Source organism: Nansenia antarctica (assembly GCF_963989245.1).
Source record: "Nansenia antarctica genome assembly, chromosome: 10".
Taxonomy (NCBI): domain Eukaryota; kingdom Metazoa; phylum Chordata; class Actinopteri; order Argentiniformes; family Microstomatidae; genus Nansenia; species Nansenia antarctica.
The window spans coordinates 28,765,200-28,778,500 of record NC_137680.1 but is presented as its reverse complement, the minus strand read 5'-3'; the positions used below and the strand labels follow the sequence as shown (position 1 = coordinate 28,778,500).

Below are 13,301 nucleotides of genomic sequence, written 5' to 3'. Positions count from 1 at the left end.
ATGTATTACATGCAGACTTTCACAGTTTAATGATTGTACCAACATGCAAAAGGAAAGAAATAAACGAGTAAAATACCAGCAGTACGTTTTCAAGCCATTCATATACGGGCATCCGTTACAGTCAGTCTGAGCCCACTCCTGTGCCTCAGCAGGGGGGATGGTGAAAGGGTAATCTGGCGGTGATGACCACCTCATTGCATTTAGATGGGCCCTAAAGTAGGAACGAGTAGTGGGCGGTTTCTGGCAGGAAGGTCGTGACCATGGTGACAGTGGACGGCCAGCCAATCGACTTGAGTCCTCGGGGAGGGATTGGAGATTGATCAAGGCTCTGTGGAAAAAGATCAAGGTGTGTAGTTTGAGAGCAGAGGTGTGTGGTGGGTAGAAATAGAATTAATGGAGATATATAATGACATCTCGTTCTGTTTCTATGGGTCGATCCGGTGGCCGGAAGATCTTTAATTTCAGAATGTACGGAGAGGAGATATGCCTTACAGAAATAATAATCTTACAGAATAGCTCAGCAGGCCATTAAGCGAGATAGTGAGACCAAGGTTTAAAATGGGATGGGTGGATAATAGCCCTACTAAAGCTATCCACGATTAAGTAGCTATGTAGGGTATGCCGGTTGAGAGAGGACGCTGTTGCGTTGCTTGTTCGCCGCTTCTCCGCCCGAAATCTAGATATACTTGCAGTATACAGAGTAGATTGAGTGGTAGTGGTGGTCTAGTGGATAGTGAGTTGGACTTGTGATCGGAAGGTTGTGAGTTCAAATCCCGCCTGAAACCACACCACTACTAGTGTGCCCTTGGGTAAGGCACTTAGCCCTCAGTTACTCCAGGGGGAATGTCCCTGTAATTCGTAATTGTAAGTCGCTTTGGATAAAAGCCTCTGCTAAATGGCAAAATTATTAATTATTATTAGATTGTCCTACAAAGACACTTAGATTTAGATTTAGAATGAATTAGACCCCTATACTTTGTTTGTTTGTTTGTTTGTTTCTTTTTAATTTACTACTCAATCTTTTCAGTTTGTAAAGCGTCTTTGAGTGTCTAGAAAAGCGGTATATAAGTCTAATGTATTATTATTATTATTATTAATATTATTATTATTATTATTAATATTATTATTATTATTATTATTATTATTATTATTATTATTATAGGGAGAAACGGATTCGGCCAACATTGTATCTATGTAGGTGTAGAGGTTAGTTGTCATGTAGCCTAATGTACTGTACACACTTCTGCTTCCTTCCCAGCAGCACAACCACTTTTCCAATTCCCTCAGGAAATCAATGGCTGCGTGCTTCCTCCTCCGCGTGGGAGGGCTTCATTCATCTTCTCCGCCTACACGCGAAATATGACGTCTGCTCCTCTATTGAAATGTCTCACAGAACAACATGTCTCCCAGTAGCGCTGTTCTGTGTAAGGATCCTTGTAAACTATGCACCATTAACCACTAATGGTGTAAAGGCAGGAAACGCCGGCAGCAGTACTCAGGGAATAACACACTTTCGAGCAGGAACACTGTTCTCATACTCTGTGTTCTCTGTCGGTGTCTTAATACATTATTTTTTCTACATTTACATTTGTACCTTTTTGACACTACCAGATGCTTTTATCCAAAGTGACTTACGACAAAGTACATTTGAATAAAGTAAGTGAATCATCTATCCATCAGTCATTGTGAGAAGAACACATCTGTGCTAGGGCCAGGGGCCACTGCCAGTCACAATACGAGAAGGAGGAAGGATTACTTTTTAAATGCTAATTCTTTACAGGAGAGAAACTGTACGTAGTGGGGATGAAGAGGTCTTTAGGAGGGACAGTCAAGATGTAGCCATGGATAAATGAAATATATTGATAATTGTAACCATCAGATTCATTTATTATCTATTTGTTTTCAGCTCACATAATGTCATTTCCGATGCATAAAGTATGACCAGATATTTTCCATCAGTAATTTTTCAATAAGAATACATGTTGTGTTTGTTTTCTTACCGTAGGGAGCCTGCTTGAGTGTGAAAGCATAAACAAACGATTTAAATCCTGCTCACTCCTCCACTCCCTAACACTCAACTCTTGTTTGTTCATGTATAAACTATACACAAGGTCACAACCCTCCCCCCAGGGGAACGTTTTCACCACAGACATCCATCCTGTATGCATCTGTTCGCTATTCTAGAATAGTCTCGTGAAGTCACATGTCTTGCAAGGCAGCGTACAATACTTTATGAGGCTAGCTAATATTAAACTTATATTCATCTAATATTTAGATATTTGAATAATTTTTTTAGCTCTCTTCCTTTGGCACAATGCTTATCCGTGTCCCATTCACCACTTATGGGTCTCATCAGGGAGCCTGGCTATATTAATTATGACCCGTTTTTTTCCTCACCATTCAGCCCCATTTATTTATCTATCAAGTGTTCTCACCCTGAGGCCTTACTATGAGTACTCTGTCCTGAATGACTGGATGAGAGGAGTGAGTTCCCCATCGTTTTTTGCCCTCTCCTCTTTTCTATCTCTTTCTCTCCCGGTGAAAGATGTGTGCGGTAATGGACCCGGGTCCATAAATTCAATGGCCTGGAGACTCTTCAGTCCAGTCACGGGCCAGCCAGCTCCGGCCTTACAGTAAATCTGCTCCTGTAGCAGGGCTGGTAGTAGCCCCATGTGAAGCCAGGATTGGAAGGGCTAAGTGGTCCTCGGTGGCTCAGCTGGTCGAGCGTTGTGCTAACTAACACTTAGGTTGTGGGTTCGATTCCCACCGGGACCATATTAGGCTATATACTGAAAAATGTATGCACTCGCTGCAGTGTAACACTTAATCAGCCATGAGGGGTCATTTGAGTAAAGAAAAGTGTTATATCTTTGCACTCTATCAAATTTCAGGACCCTCCTTTCATGACTTTTCCTAGATATGTGTGTTCTACCATCCAGTATCCTTACATTTTCAATATCACTTCAGGATAATATAATATAAAGCTATTTCGCAGTGGTGTGCCGTCAGGGCCAGCAAGGCCTTCTCTGCTGGCCTAAACATCATCAGAATATACATTTTATTTTAATATATTTTTTCCACAAATATGTATTAATGATTCCCCATAGTCTATTCTCTTCATTTCATAGCTTTCCTCTTGGTTGCGCTGCTTCCAGTCTCCGATTGAGATTTGGAGGGCTGGCCTTTATGTTAGAGCTTTTATCCAATCAAAATGTGTTGCTAGGGGGCTCCAAAATCTGCCCAGCCTGCACGCTAAACGGTGCCGCGGATACGACCTGTAACTTAACGTTGGAACGAGAAAACCTGTGGCGTTCCTAGTAAACCTACGTAGATGCGAGCAAAAGCAACAACGGCGCCTGCTGTAAGGCTCAATGATGTCAGCACCCAGCACGTCTTTTGATTGGATATGCACTATTGATACGCACTATTGATACGCACTATTGATATTCACTATTGAGATGTGTAACTATGCCGGTAGATGTGAAACTTTTGAAAGTGCCAGGGAAACGGAGCGCCACAACGAAAGCTTTCGTTGACTGATCGATAATACTGATCGATTGTGTCCTGTTTTTGGGTAAACAATCACTTTCATTTAGGGGACACGATAAAAGCGCCGAGTCCACAAACAGGAAACTACGTTGAGCTTCTTTCTTTTCTGGCTGAAAACAACCCAGATTTACATTACCACCTGTCCACAAACAAAAAGTGTTTACTGGGACGTCAGGCAAAATACAAAACGACCTGATTTTTGCTATTGCTGAAGTGGGAGAAGAGATCAAAATGGAGATTAAAAAGGCACCCTTTGTCGCTATTATGGTGGACGAGACGACAGACGTGGGTAATGTAGCGATCTTAAAGATGTTAGTTTAACACTCTTCATTGTAAATGCGGATTTATTGATTAAAAATGCTTCGGAAATATTTATATAACTCTGTTGTACTTGTCTGACTATGTTAAGGTGATGCAACGCCCGGTTATACTGTGTTTCTGTCTAGTTTCTAGAGCCATGGCGTCATAACGATGGTATTAAGAGGTAGAATAATTCAGGTAGGAATGTGTCGGACATCACTGAAGGCCTAGGTGTGAAATGCACCGCCCGCCACTGGTATTTCGCAGTTTTTCTGTGTAGGAAGTAGGCTAATGTACAAGCGACCAACTAGTGGTCGTTGTGTGTAAATAGCAGGTTTGCATTTTAAAGAGGGGGTCATCTGACCCCCGAGGCGGCTCTTTTAGTAGGTTAAAAAGGCACGGCTGTTCTAGTGGTAAGTCACTTTGGATAAATGCGTCAAATGGCATATGCTATATAAGGTAGGCGTCCATGTGAAGCCTGCACTGGAAGGGCTAAGGCTGGCCATCTGACTCACTCTCTCAGCCTCTCACTCACTCACTCAGGACCATTTATATGGAAATCAGGCACCATCGCATCATCTGGTTGCGCCTCCGGTAATGCATACTTCTACCATCTGAAGTGGTTGGAGGAGGAAATGTGCAGCACGCAATATGGACCGGCTGTGGTGGGCAAGGAGGACAAGATTAAAACAAGATAATGTTACGCTGCGTAACATAAACCCACAGTGATTTCGTTGTCCAGGACTTGTACTCTGCAATGACTATAACGTTGAATCTTATCTAACGCCGCTGAGGTCTGTGTCACGTCTGTTATTGTAGTGTTTTTAGGGTATTTCTGCTTTATTGGGATAGAGATTAGTAGAGATTGACAGGAAGGATAGGTTGGTGAAGGAGAGGGGGGGGGTGACATGTAGGATATGTCAATGGCCAGAATAAAACCAGGGACCTTGCGATGACATGGTCTGCGCTTTAGAAGAAGAATGTTTTATTTGCCATGCAATCAACTTGTCAGTCAATTGTTGGAATTTGCTCTGGGCACAGGGTCAGCCATAGTCGGCGCCCCTGGAGCAATTACGGGGTACGTGCCTTGCTCAAGGGCACATGCAGCTCCCCCCTGAGGTGGGGATCAAACCAGCGACCTTCTGATTGCTATCCGGCCTCTCTAACCTCTAGGCTACCACCGCCCCTTAGTATGCTATGCCACTTACGCGCCCCCAATTGTAGTGTTCTCTGAGGATAATGATGATGATAATAATAATAATAATAATGATTATGATGTGTCCTCGTGTTGCATCACAGTCCACAGAACCCTGGGTTGACTTTTCATGCTGTATCTGGAGGCCGACAGTACTACCTTCTATTGTAACGGTGTTAAGCGTATATGGCGTTAAACGTATATGGCGTTAAGCGTAAATGGTGTTAAGCGTGGATGGCGTTAAGCGTATATGGCGTTAAGCGTGTATGGCGTTAAGCGTATATGGTGTTATGCGTATATGCCGTTAAGCGTATATGGCGTTAAGCGTAAATGGTGTTAAGCGTGGATGGCGTTAAGCGTATATGGCGTTAAGCGTATATGGCGTTAAGCGTGTATGGCGTTAAGCGTATATGGTGTTAAGCGTATATGGCGTTAAGCGTATATGGCGTTAAGCGTGTATGGCGTTAAGTGTGTATGGCTTTAAGCGTATATGGCGTTAAGCGCATGGCTTTAAGCGTATATGGCGTTAAGCGCATGGCTTTAAGCGTATATGGCATTAAGCGCATGGCTTTAAGCGTGTATGGCGTTAAGCGTATATGGCGTTAAGCGTAAATGGTGTTAAGCGTGGATGGCGTTAAGCGTATATGGCGTTAAGCGTATATGGCGTTAAGCGTATATGGCGTTAAGCGTGTATGGCGTTAAGCGTATATGGTGTTAAGCGTATATGGCGTTAAGCGTATATGGCGTTAAGCGTAAATGGTGTTAAGCGTGGATGGCGTTAAGCGTATATGGCGTTAAGCGTATATGGTGTTAAGCGTGTATGGCGTTAAGCGTGTATGGCGTTAAGCGTATATGGTGTTATGCGTATATGCCGTTAAGCGTATATGGCGTTAAGCGTAAATGGTGTTAAGCGTGGATGGCGTTAAGCGTATATGGCGTTAAGCGTATATGGCGTTAAGCGTATATGGCGTTAAGCGTGTATGGCGTTAAGCGTATATGGTGCTAAGCGTATATGGCGTTAAGCGTATATGGCGTTAAGCGTAAATGGTGTTAAGCGTGGATGGCGTTAAGCGTATATGGCGTTAAGCGTATATGGCGTTAAGCGTATATGGTGTTAAGCGTATATGGCGTTAAGCGTATATGGCGTTAAGCGTGTATGGCGTTAAGCGTGTATGGCTTTAAGCGTATATGGCGTTAAGCGCATGGCTTTAAGCGTATATGGCATTAAGCGCATGGCTTTAAGCGTATATGGCATTAAGCGTGTATGGCGTTAAGCGTATATGGTGTTAAGCGTATATGGCGTTAAGCGTATATGGCGTTAAGCGTGTATGGCGTTAAGCGTATATGTATATGGCGTTAAGCGTGTATGGCGTTAAGCGTGTATGGCTTTAAGCGTATATGGCGTTAAGCGCATGGCTTTAAGCGTATATGCCGTTAAGCGCATGGCTTTAAGCGTATATGGCATTAAGCGCATGGCTTTAAGCGTATATGGCTTTAAGCGTATATGGTGTTAAGCGTGTATGGCTTTAAGCGTATATGGTGTTAAGCGTGTATGGCTTTAAGCGTAAATGGTGTTAAGTGTGGATGGCGTTAAGCGTATATGGCGTTAAGCGTATATGCCGTTAAGCGTATATCGTGTTAAGCGTTAAGCGTATATGGCGTTAAGCGTATATTGTGTTAAGCGTATATTGTGTTAAGCCTATATTGTGTTAAGCGCATGGCTTTAAGCGTACATGGCTTTAAGCGTACATGGCTTTAAGCGTATATGTGTTTGTGTTATCATCTCTTGTCTGTGAGGATTATTATCCATCCATGTTATCCATGCATAATCAACACATACAAAGTGCCAGTATTTGGGCCCTACCAGCAATAGCAGTATTTGTGGGGTGGGTATTTATTCTGCTCTCCACTATCTTTAGTGTAAAGGAAAGTGGTCTGAGATAACTGATATATGGGGACAGTGCACTGTTACCTCAGGGGTTCAGTTTCAGCTTGTTTTAAGTGAACTTTGCTCGGAAACCGGACCTTGGAAATAGACCGCTGGGATCTGTGGTGGTAGCCAATCTGTTGTCTGATGTTGTCTGGATTTATAAACCCCCTCCCATCCCTCTGTCCTCTCCTCCACTTACTGACTAAGACACTGAAGAGAGAAGAGTCGGTTGGTTAAGATTGTAGTAGGCAGTTACTCCCCATCTCACATAATTACATTGGTGAGTTATTCACAATCTAGCATATTGCATATTCATTCATCAAGAAAGCAAAGTTAATTCTGAGCTAGTTTATTATGCCAAATTGACAGGAATTCTTCAATACACCAAATTGTGTAATTGAGTCACAGGTACACTACACACAGCCAGAGGGCAGAGCAGAAGACAACGACTTCTGACTGAAAGGCGTGATATTAATAATCAAAACCATTTCATTAATTCAAAGTATGAATATATTGCATTAATAATCAGGCGATCAATTATCACAATCTTCCACAAGATCATCAGCAGGCCTAGTGATCACCAACTGAAACAGGACTGCAAACACAGCTGTTGTGTTGTGCTGTAGGCTATGTAGCTAGTAATGGCAGAGCACCTGTACTGTAACGGATAGTTCCGGATACTTCCATTCCCCCATGATCACAGTATATACTGAAAAATTTACGCACTCACTGCAATGTAAGCTTTGGAGAAAAGCGTCAGCTAAATGGCATATATATATACAGTAGTGGTTGGAATAAAATTGCAGGGGGGTACTCCATCAACGTCGCTAAAGGAAAATCCAGGCTTATTTTTGGTAACTCACAAGATTTATCAGAATAAGCCTGGATGTTTAGACAAATCTCGTGAGATTTATCAGAATAAGCCTGGATGTTTAGACAAATCTCGTGAGATTTATCAGAATAAGCCTGGATGTTTAGACAAATCTCGTGAGATTTATCAGAATGAGCCTGGATTTTCCTTTAGCAATGTTGATGGAATACCCCCCAGATCTGTTGGTCTGTTTGGTTTGGTATGATGTTGAGTCATAATTAATGTAGATATTGTGATTGGCACACTGATTAACAAGTACATGTATAAATGGCACTTCATGTGCCTACCCCTGCAGTAGATTGTGTACACTGGACAGTGTTATACTGTATATCAGGGTTCCCACGGTGGTCTTAAAAAGCCTTCAAGTCTAGAATCCAGCAAGCCAATTTACAAGTCCTAAAAAGGTCCCAAATTGCAGGTGCTAGGTCTTAAAAATGAGATCCTGCAAGGAAATCAGTCCGACCACATCTATTTACGCAGAAATTAGCCTAATCAAGCTGGAACCCAAAAAATGCCAATTCGCTTCCTTTTTTGTCTGTATGGCAGTGAAATCCCTAATTTCATCACCTCAGGGATGACAAAAAGCTATCATAAGGTGTCGCGAATAGGTCTAAAATTCTATTCAAAGAGGTCTAAAAAAGGTCTTTACTTTGACTTGTTGAAATATTTCTGAGTATTTGATTGGTCAAGGGCGGGTCCCAGGCTTGCTCTAATCTCCTGCTGTGTTGCTGCCATCAAAGCAGCAGAAAATCCAATAGCATTGAATTAAAAAAGAAAGAGAAAAAAGAAAAGCGTCCTTCTTCGTCCTAGCACGACGACTGCCAACGGCCCCGGGCCTGAGCATAGAATACTTCTCCTGCTATGACTGGTGGATAGACGATTCACGTGCTTAGTCAAATGTATTGATTGTAAGTCGCTTTGGAATAAGGCGCCTGCTAAATGCCCAAAATGTAAATGTAAATGTAAATGTAAATGTAAATGTGATGTAAATGCGTCCAGCAGCAGGCAGGCCTTCACAGTGGGTCTCTCAGGGGATCTGGGATGCATACTGTCCTCTGCACACCTCGTTTGGAATTGATATTCTCTGAAACAGAATATGGACATATTTCAGATACATTTGAGTAATTAGTATGTGCACAGAAACCGAAATACAGTACCTTATAGAGGTGTATACATATACTGTACCTTTTTATCTATATATTTTTTTTAAACATTTGTATTCGAAAAATTACCTCCCTGAAGGTCTCCCAGCAACAGATACATCATTCTGCATACGCATACAGTACTGGCAGATAATGTGTCTGTCAGGAGCTTTCCATTAATATTTTCTTGTCTTGTCATACACCCTGTTTTTTAAATAGCTAACGTAGCCAGTGCTAACGCATTTGTTTATCTGCACTCTCCTCAACCCCTCCTGGGAGCCAGCTGTGTCATGGTGACAGAGGTGCACGGGGAGAGAGCAGAGCCGACCACACCACTGACACATTTAGCAGTCGCCTTTTCTTCTCCCGGCCTTGTTCTGCTGGTCGATGTTTGGCCCGGCCCGCTATCTCCAGAGACGGCTGGCAGGGCAGGCCAAGGTTAAGCAGCACAGCGCAGGGCAGGTTAACATAGCCAATAGGGCCACGTGGAGAGAATACACAACAGAAAACCAATTACTCTATCCCACAAAATAACAGTCTGGGAGAGACAGCCGGAGAGAGAAAGAGAGATATTGAAGAGGAGGGGAGGGGGGTGGGAGGAGGAGGAGGAGGGGGGCATGGCAAAGAGAGGGGGGAGGGTGAAGGCAGAGAAAAGGGAAATAGAAAAGGGAAAAGGGGGAAGAGAGAAAAGAGAGGGTGGGTGGAAGAGGAGAGATGAGGGGAGGGGACAGAGATGGTTGGAAAAAAAGGGGGAGAGAGAGAATGAGGGAGAAAGGCTTAGCGCGTCTTGATTTAACCAGACAGAACCTGACGATCCAGTACGTTCACTGATGAGGATGTTTATAGAGGCGCTGTTCAAAGGTCCGGAGTTCACAACAGTATCAGTCAGCGCTGCCGGCTGTAATAACCTGTCTCAAACAATCAACGCAGTTATCTTCTATAGCTTTTTATCATCCGACTGCCCAGACAGGAAATAACTTTTCTTTATGGCTTCCTGGGGGAAAAAATCTAATGGCTTTGCTCTTAATAAACGAAGGCCTTCATTGTCGCAGTATGTTCCCTTTGAAGGTTTGATTCATGCCGAGAGCCAATGAGAATGCCACGCTGTGACCCACAGTGGCACCCGGAGAGAGTTACAATTATGACTGTTGCTCGATCGATGCGTACCACCGAGCCTGAACAAGGTCTTTGTTGGAGCTTCTCAGAACCAGATGTTGGCTATTTAAAACTGCCATGTCACCCAGTAGGTTCATTAACAGTGGGTCAGATATGGTGTGTGCTCACTCAGCTATTCTTTATATTTATTCTGAATATAGGTGTTTCAAGTCCCAAAATGGTGACAACATACAATATACAGTACCAGTTAAACGTTTGGACACACTTTCCCATACAACTGAATGGGAAAGTGTGTCCAAACTTTTGACTGGTACTAAACATGACATATGATAACTGAAGTAGTATTGTACTACAATCATACTAACTAGCCATTCGTATCCTACTAACACAACCCTCTTTCTTCAATCCTCAGGTTCGTGTCTTGTGTCCTGTCTCACTCCAGCTGAAGAGCCGTACTGGAACAAGGGGGAGCTGTCCGAGGTCCTGAAGAGATTCCAGCTCCACTGAGATCCCCAGCGCACACCCATGCCCTTGGCCCCCTCCTGATACCTCCCATTCCTTAGCAGCGACTGACTCGAGATCCCCAAAATGGACGACGGTTACCGAGACGGCCGGACGGACTTCATCCGCGGCGCCAAAGACATCGCCAAGGTCGTCAAGAAGCAGGCGGGCAAGAAGGTGGGCCGGGGCGCCGACAAGCTGGCCGACGAGTACACCAAGCGCTCCTACAAGCGCTTCGAGGAGGAAGACGACGACGACGACTATGCCGGCGTCCCGGCCCAAGGCGACGGCGGCGGCAGCGGAGGGGGCTATTACCGCAACGACAGCCGGGCCAATGACGACGAGGGGGGCCACAGCGACTCCACGGAGGGCCACGACGAAGACGACGAGATCTACGAGGGCGAGTACCAGGGGATCCCCCGGGCCGAGTCGGGGAAGGCGGGCGGCGGCGGCGCGGACGTGTTGGGGCCGGCCGCCCAGATCAGGGACATGGCGGGGTACGAGGCGGAGCGGAGGAAGGACCAGGAGGAGCTGGCGCAGCAGTACGAGACCATCCTGCAGGAGTGCGGCCACGGGAAGTTCCAGTGGACGCTGTACTTTGTCCTGGGGCTGGCGCTGATGGCGGACGGCGTGGAGATCTTCGTGGTGGGCTTCGTCCTGCCCAGCGCCGAGAAGGACATGTGTCTGTCCGAGCCGAACAAGGGCATGTTAGGTAAGATGGTTGTATGGTTTTGTTTTTCTCTCTCTCTCTCCACCCAGGGTCATTATATTGAGTTTTTCTTGTTTTTCTTCATCTATCTGTTCTCGGGTTTTCTCTCTGTCTTTCCGACCACTACCTTGGGCTCTTTATCTGTTTCACTGTTTCTTTTTCTTTTCGGTCCCCTTGTTCTCTTCTTCTGCTGTTTCTCTTCCTCTACCTTTCTTTCTCACCGTCGTTCTTTCTCACGGTCTCTGTCTCTCTTTGGTCCATGTAGTTCACTGTCTCTCCTTCTACTTGGTCTCTGTTCCTGCATGTGTCTCTCTGTCTGTCTTTATCTTCCATTATGAAGACACGCCGCCATCTTTGATGATCTCAGTCTGTTTTTAAAATGACTTCAAGTCCCTTTCCCCCTTAATTCATCTATTAAAGAGTCTCAGTGGAGTTGAAGGTGATTAGGATTCAACTGCCTCTGAACTCACCTTGAATTTGAAATACCAAAGCAAACCCCACTCACGCTCAGTAGAGCAGCTCACTGGAAACCATAGGCCAGGGGTCGGCAACCTATGGCACGCGTGCCAGCAGTGGCACGCGACAGCTTAATCAGTGGCACGCAAGCAATAAGTGCGAGAATGGGAGATTTTTTTTTTTTATATATATGTTGGCCGCGTTCGTAAATTCGCGCACACTGGGTTCAACCTCACAATGGGACCAAGTCATTTGATTGGACTAGAGGCAGTCTCAGGGACGCTCCGGCGCTCTCAGGGCGAATTTACGAATGCAGCGCAGCTCGCGAGCCGCATGTGGCTCTTTGCCTGTCTCTGTGCGGCTCTTTAATCCATTCATTAAAAGTGCGTGGCTCGCTCTCTGTGTCTCAATAGGCGTCGTTTTGGTATGGCAATTCATGGCACTCGCCATACCTGGCTTAACATTTTTTAAAATCTGAAACACGTTTAGTCATTTTGGTGATTGTATCCACTCCACACAACGGTAACTCAAATCCTCCCGGCTCCATCTCACCCCACTAGCCAGGCGCTGTAGTGGAGCGCAGGGTTGCCAGACGGGATTTGACAATTTCAAGCCCAACCAGTCTAAAAGCTGCCGAATCCACCCGTCCAGTGTGACCAAAAGTAGCCCAATCTAGCAACACTGGAGCGAGACATCGGTTCCTCAATAAACAAGCCATGAGTAACGTTAATGTTAAAACCTTGTCCACGATTCTCGTTCATTCAGGTGTGTTAAACAAACTAATGCCATTTACATACTGTTGGTTCAAATGTAACATATTAATGAACAAGTTCATGTCATGTTCTGTCAGTACAAACATGTTCTAATGTTATTTTAGTGAGTTCGCTAGTTAGCGAACATTAAAGATTACAAGAGCTAGTTTACGTATGTCAACAATGTCTCTATTCTCAATAATTTCAGTAATAATTGTACCAAATTGGGGCCAGTAACCCTGACTTGTGTGTGAGTAAGTTATATGTGTGTGCAAGCATGTTTTTGATATTATCAATCGTCTCACTTTTACTAGGTGAGCTGGTAAAACAAATATGCCAGGGGAAAAAAGGACATTGGCTTAAAGACCTCTTTTGGTCAAAGGGCAGCAGAGACAAGTACAGGGACACAGGTGAGGTCTAAACAGGTGACAGGGACAGGGACACAGGTGAGGTCTAATCTAGCGTTTTAACAGTGCAGTTCGTTTAGAGTTGAGCTAAATCATGTTTTGTTTCTAAGGAGATTGAACCAGTCTGCCACTAGGAAAGATGTAGATTACCACCTACATACTGTAGTTGTCTCCTTTATTAATTACCTTAATGTCACATAAGTAAATTGTATAGAAACAACTCACCAAAATTGACTTTTGCACAACTGTTTTGAAAAAAAAATCCACCGAGGGGGGGGGGGGGGATTTGCAGATCTGTTGGTCTGTTTGGTTTGGTTTGATGTCGAGTCATAATTAATGTTGATATTGTGGTTGGCACACTGACTAACAAGAA

General features: G+C 44.4%; 1 protein-coding gene across 1 annotated transcript in view; it reads left to right on the top strand.

The window, feature by feature from the left end:
* Nucleotides 1-10,691: 10,691 nt before the first annotated feature.
* The window catches only part of sv2a (synaptic vesicle glycoprotein 2A), a gene marked incomplete at both ends in the record, with an annotated part of 24,981 nt that continues 22,371 nt past the window's right edge, over nucleotides 10,692-13,301 (top strand). Inside the window, 1 exon segment of the mRNA XM_080540624.1 lies at nucleotides 10,692-11,316. Within this exon segment, the coding sequence (XP_080396750.1) occupies nucleotides 10,692-11,316 (625 nt within the window).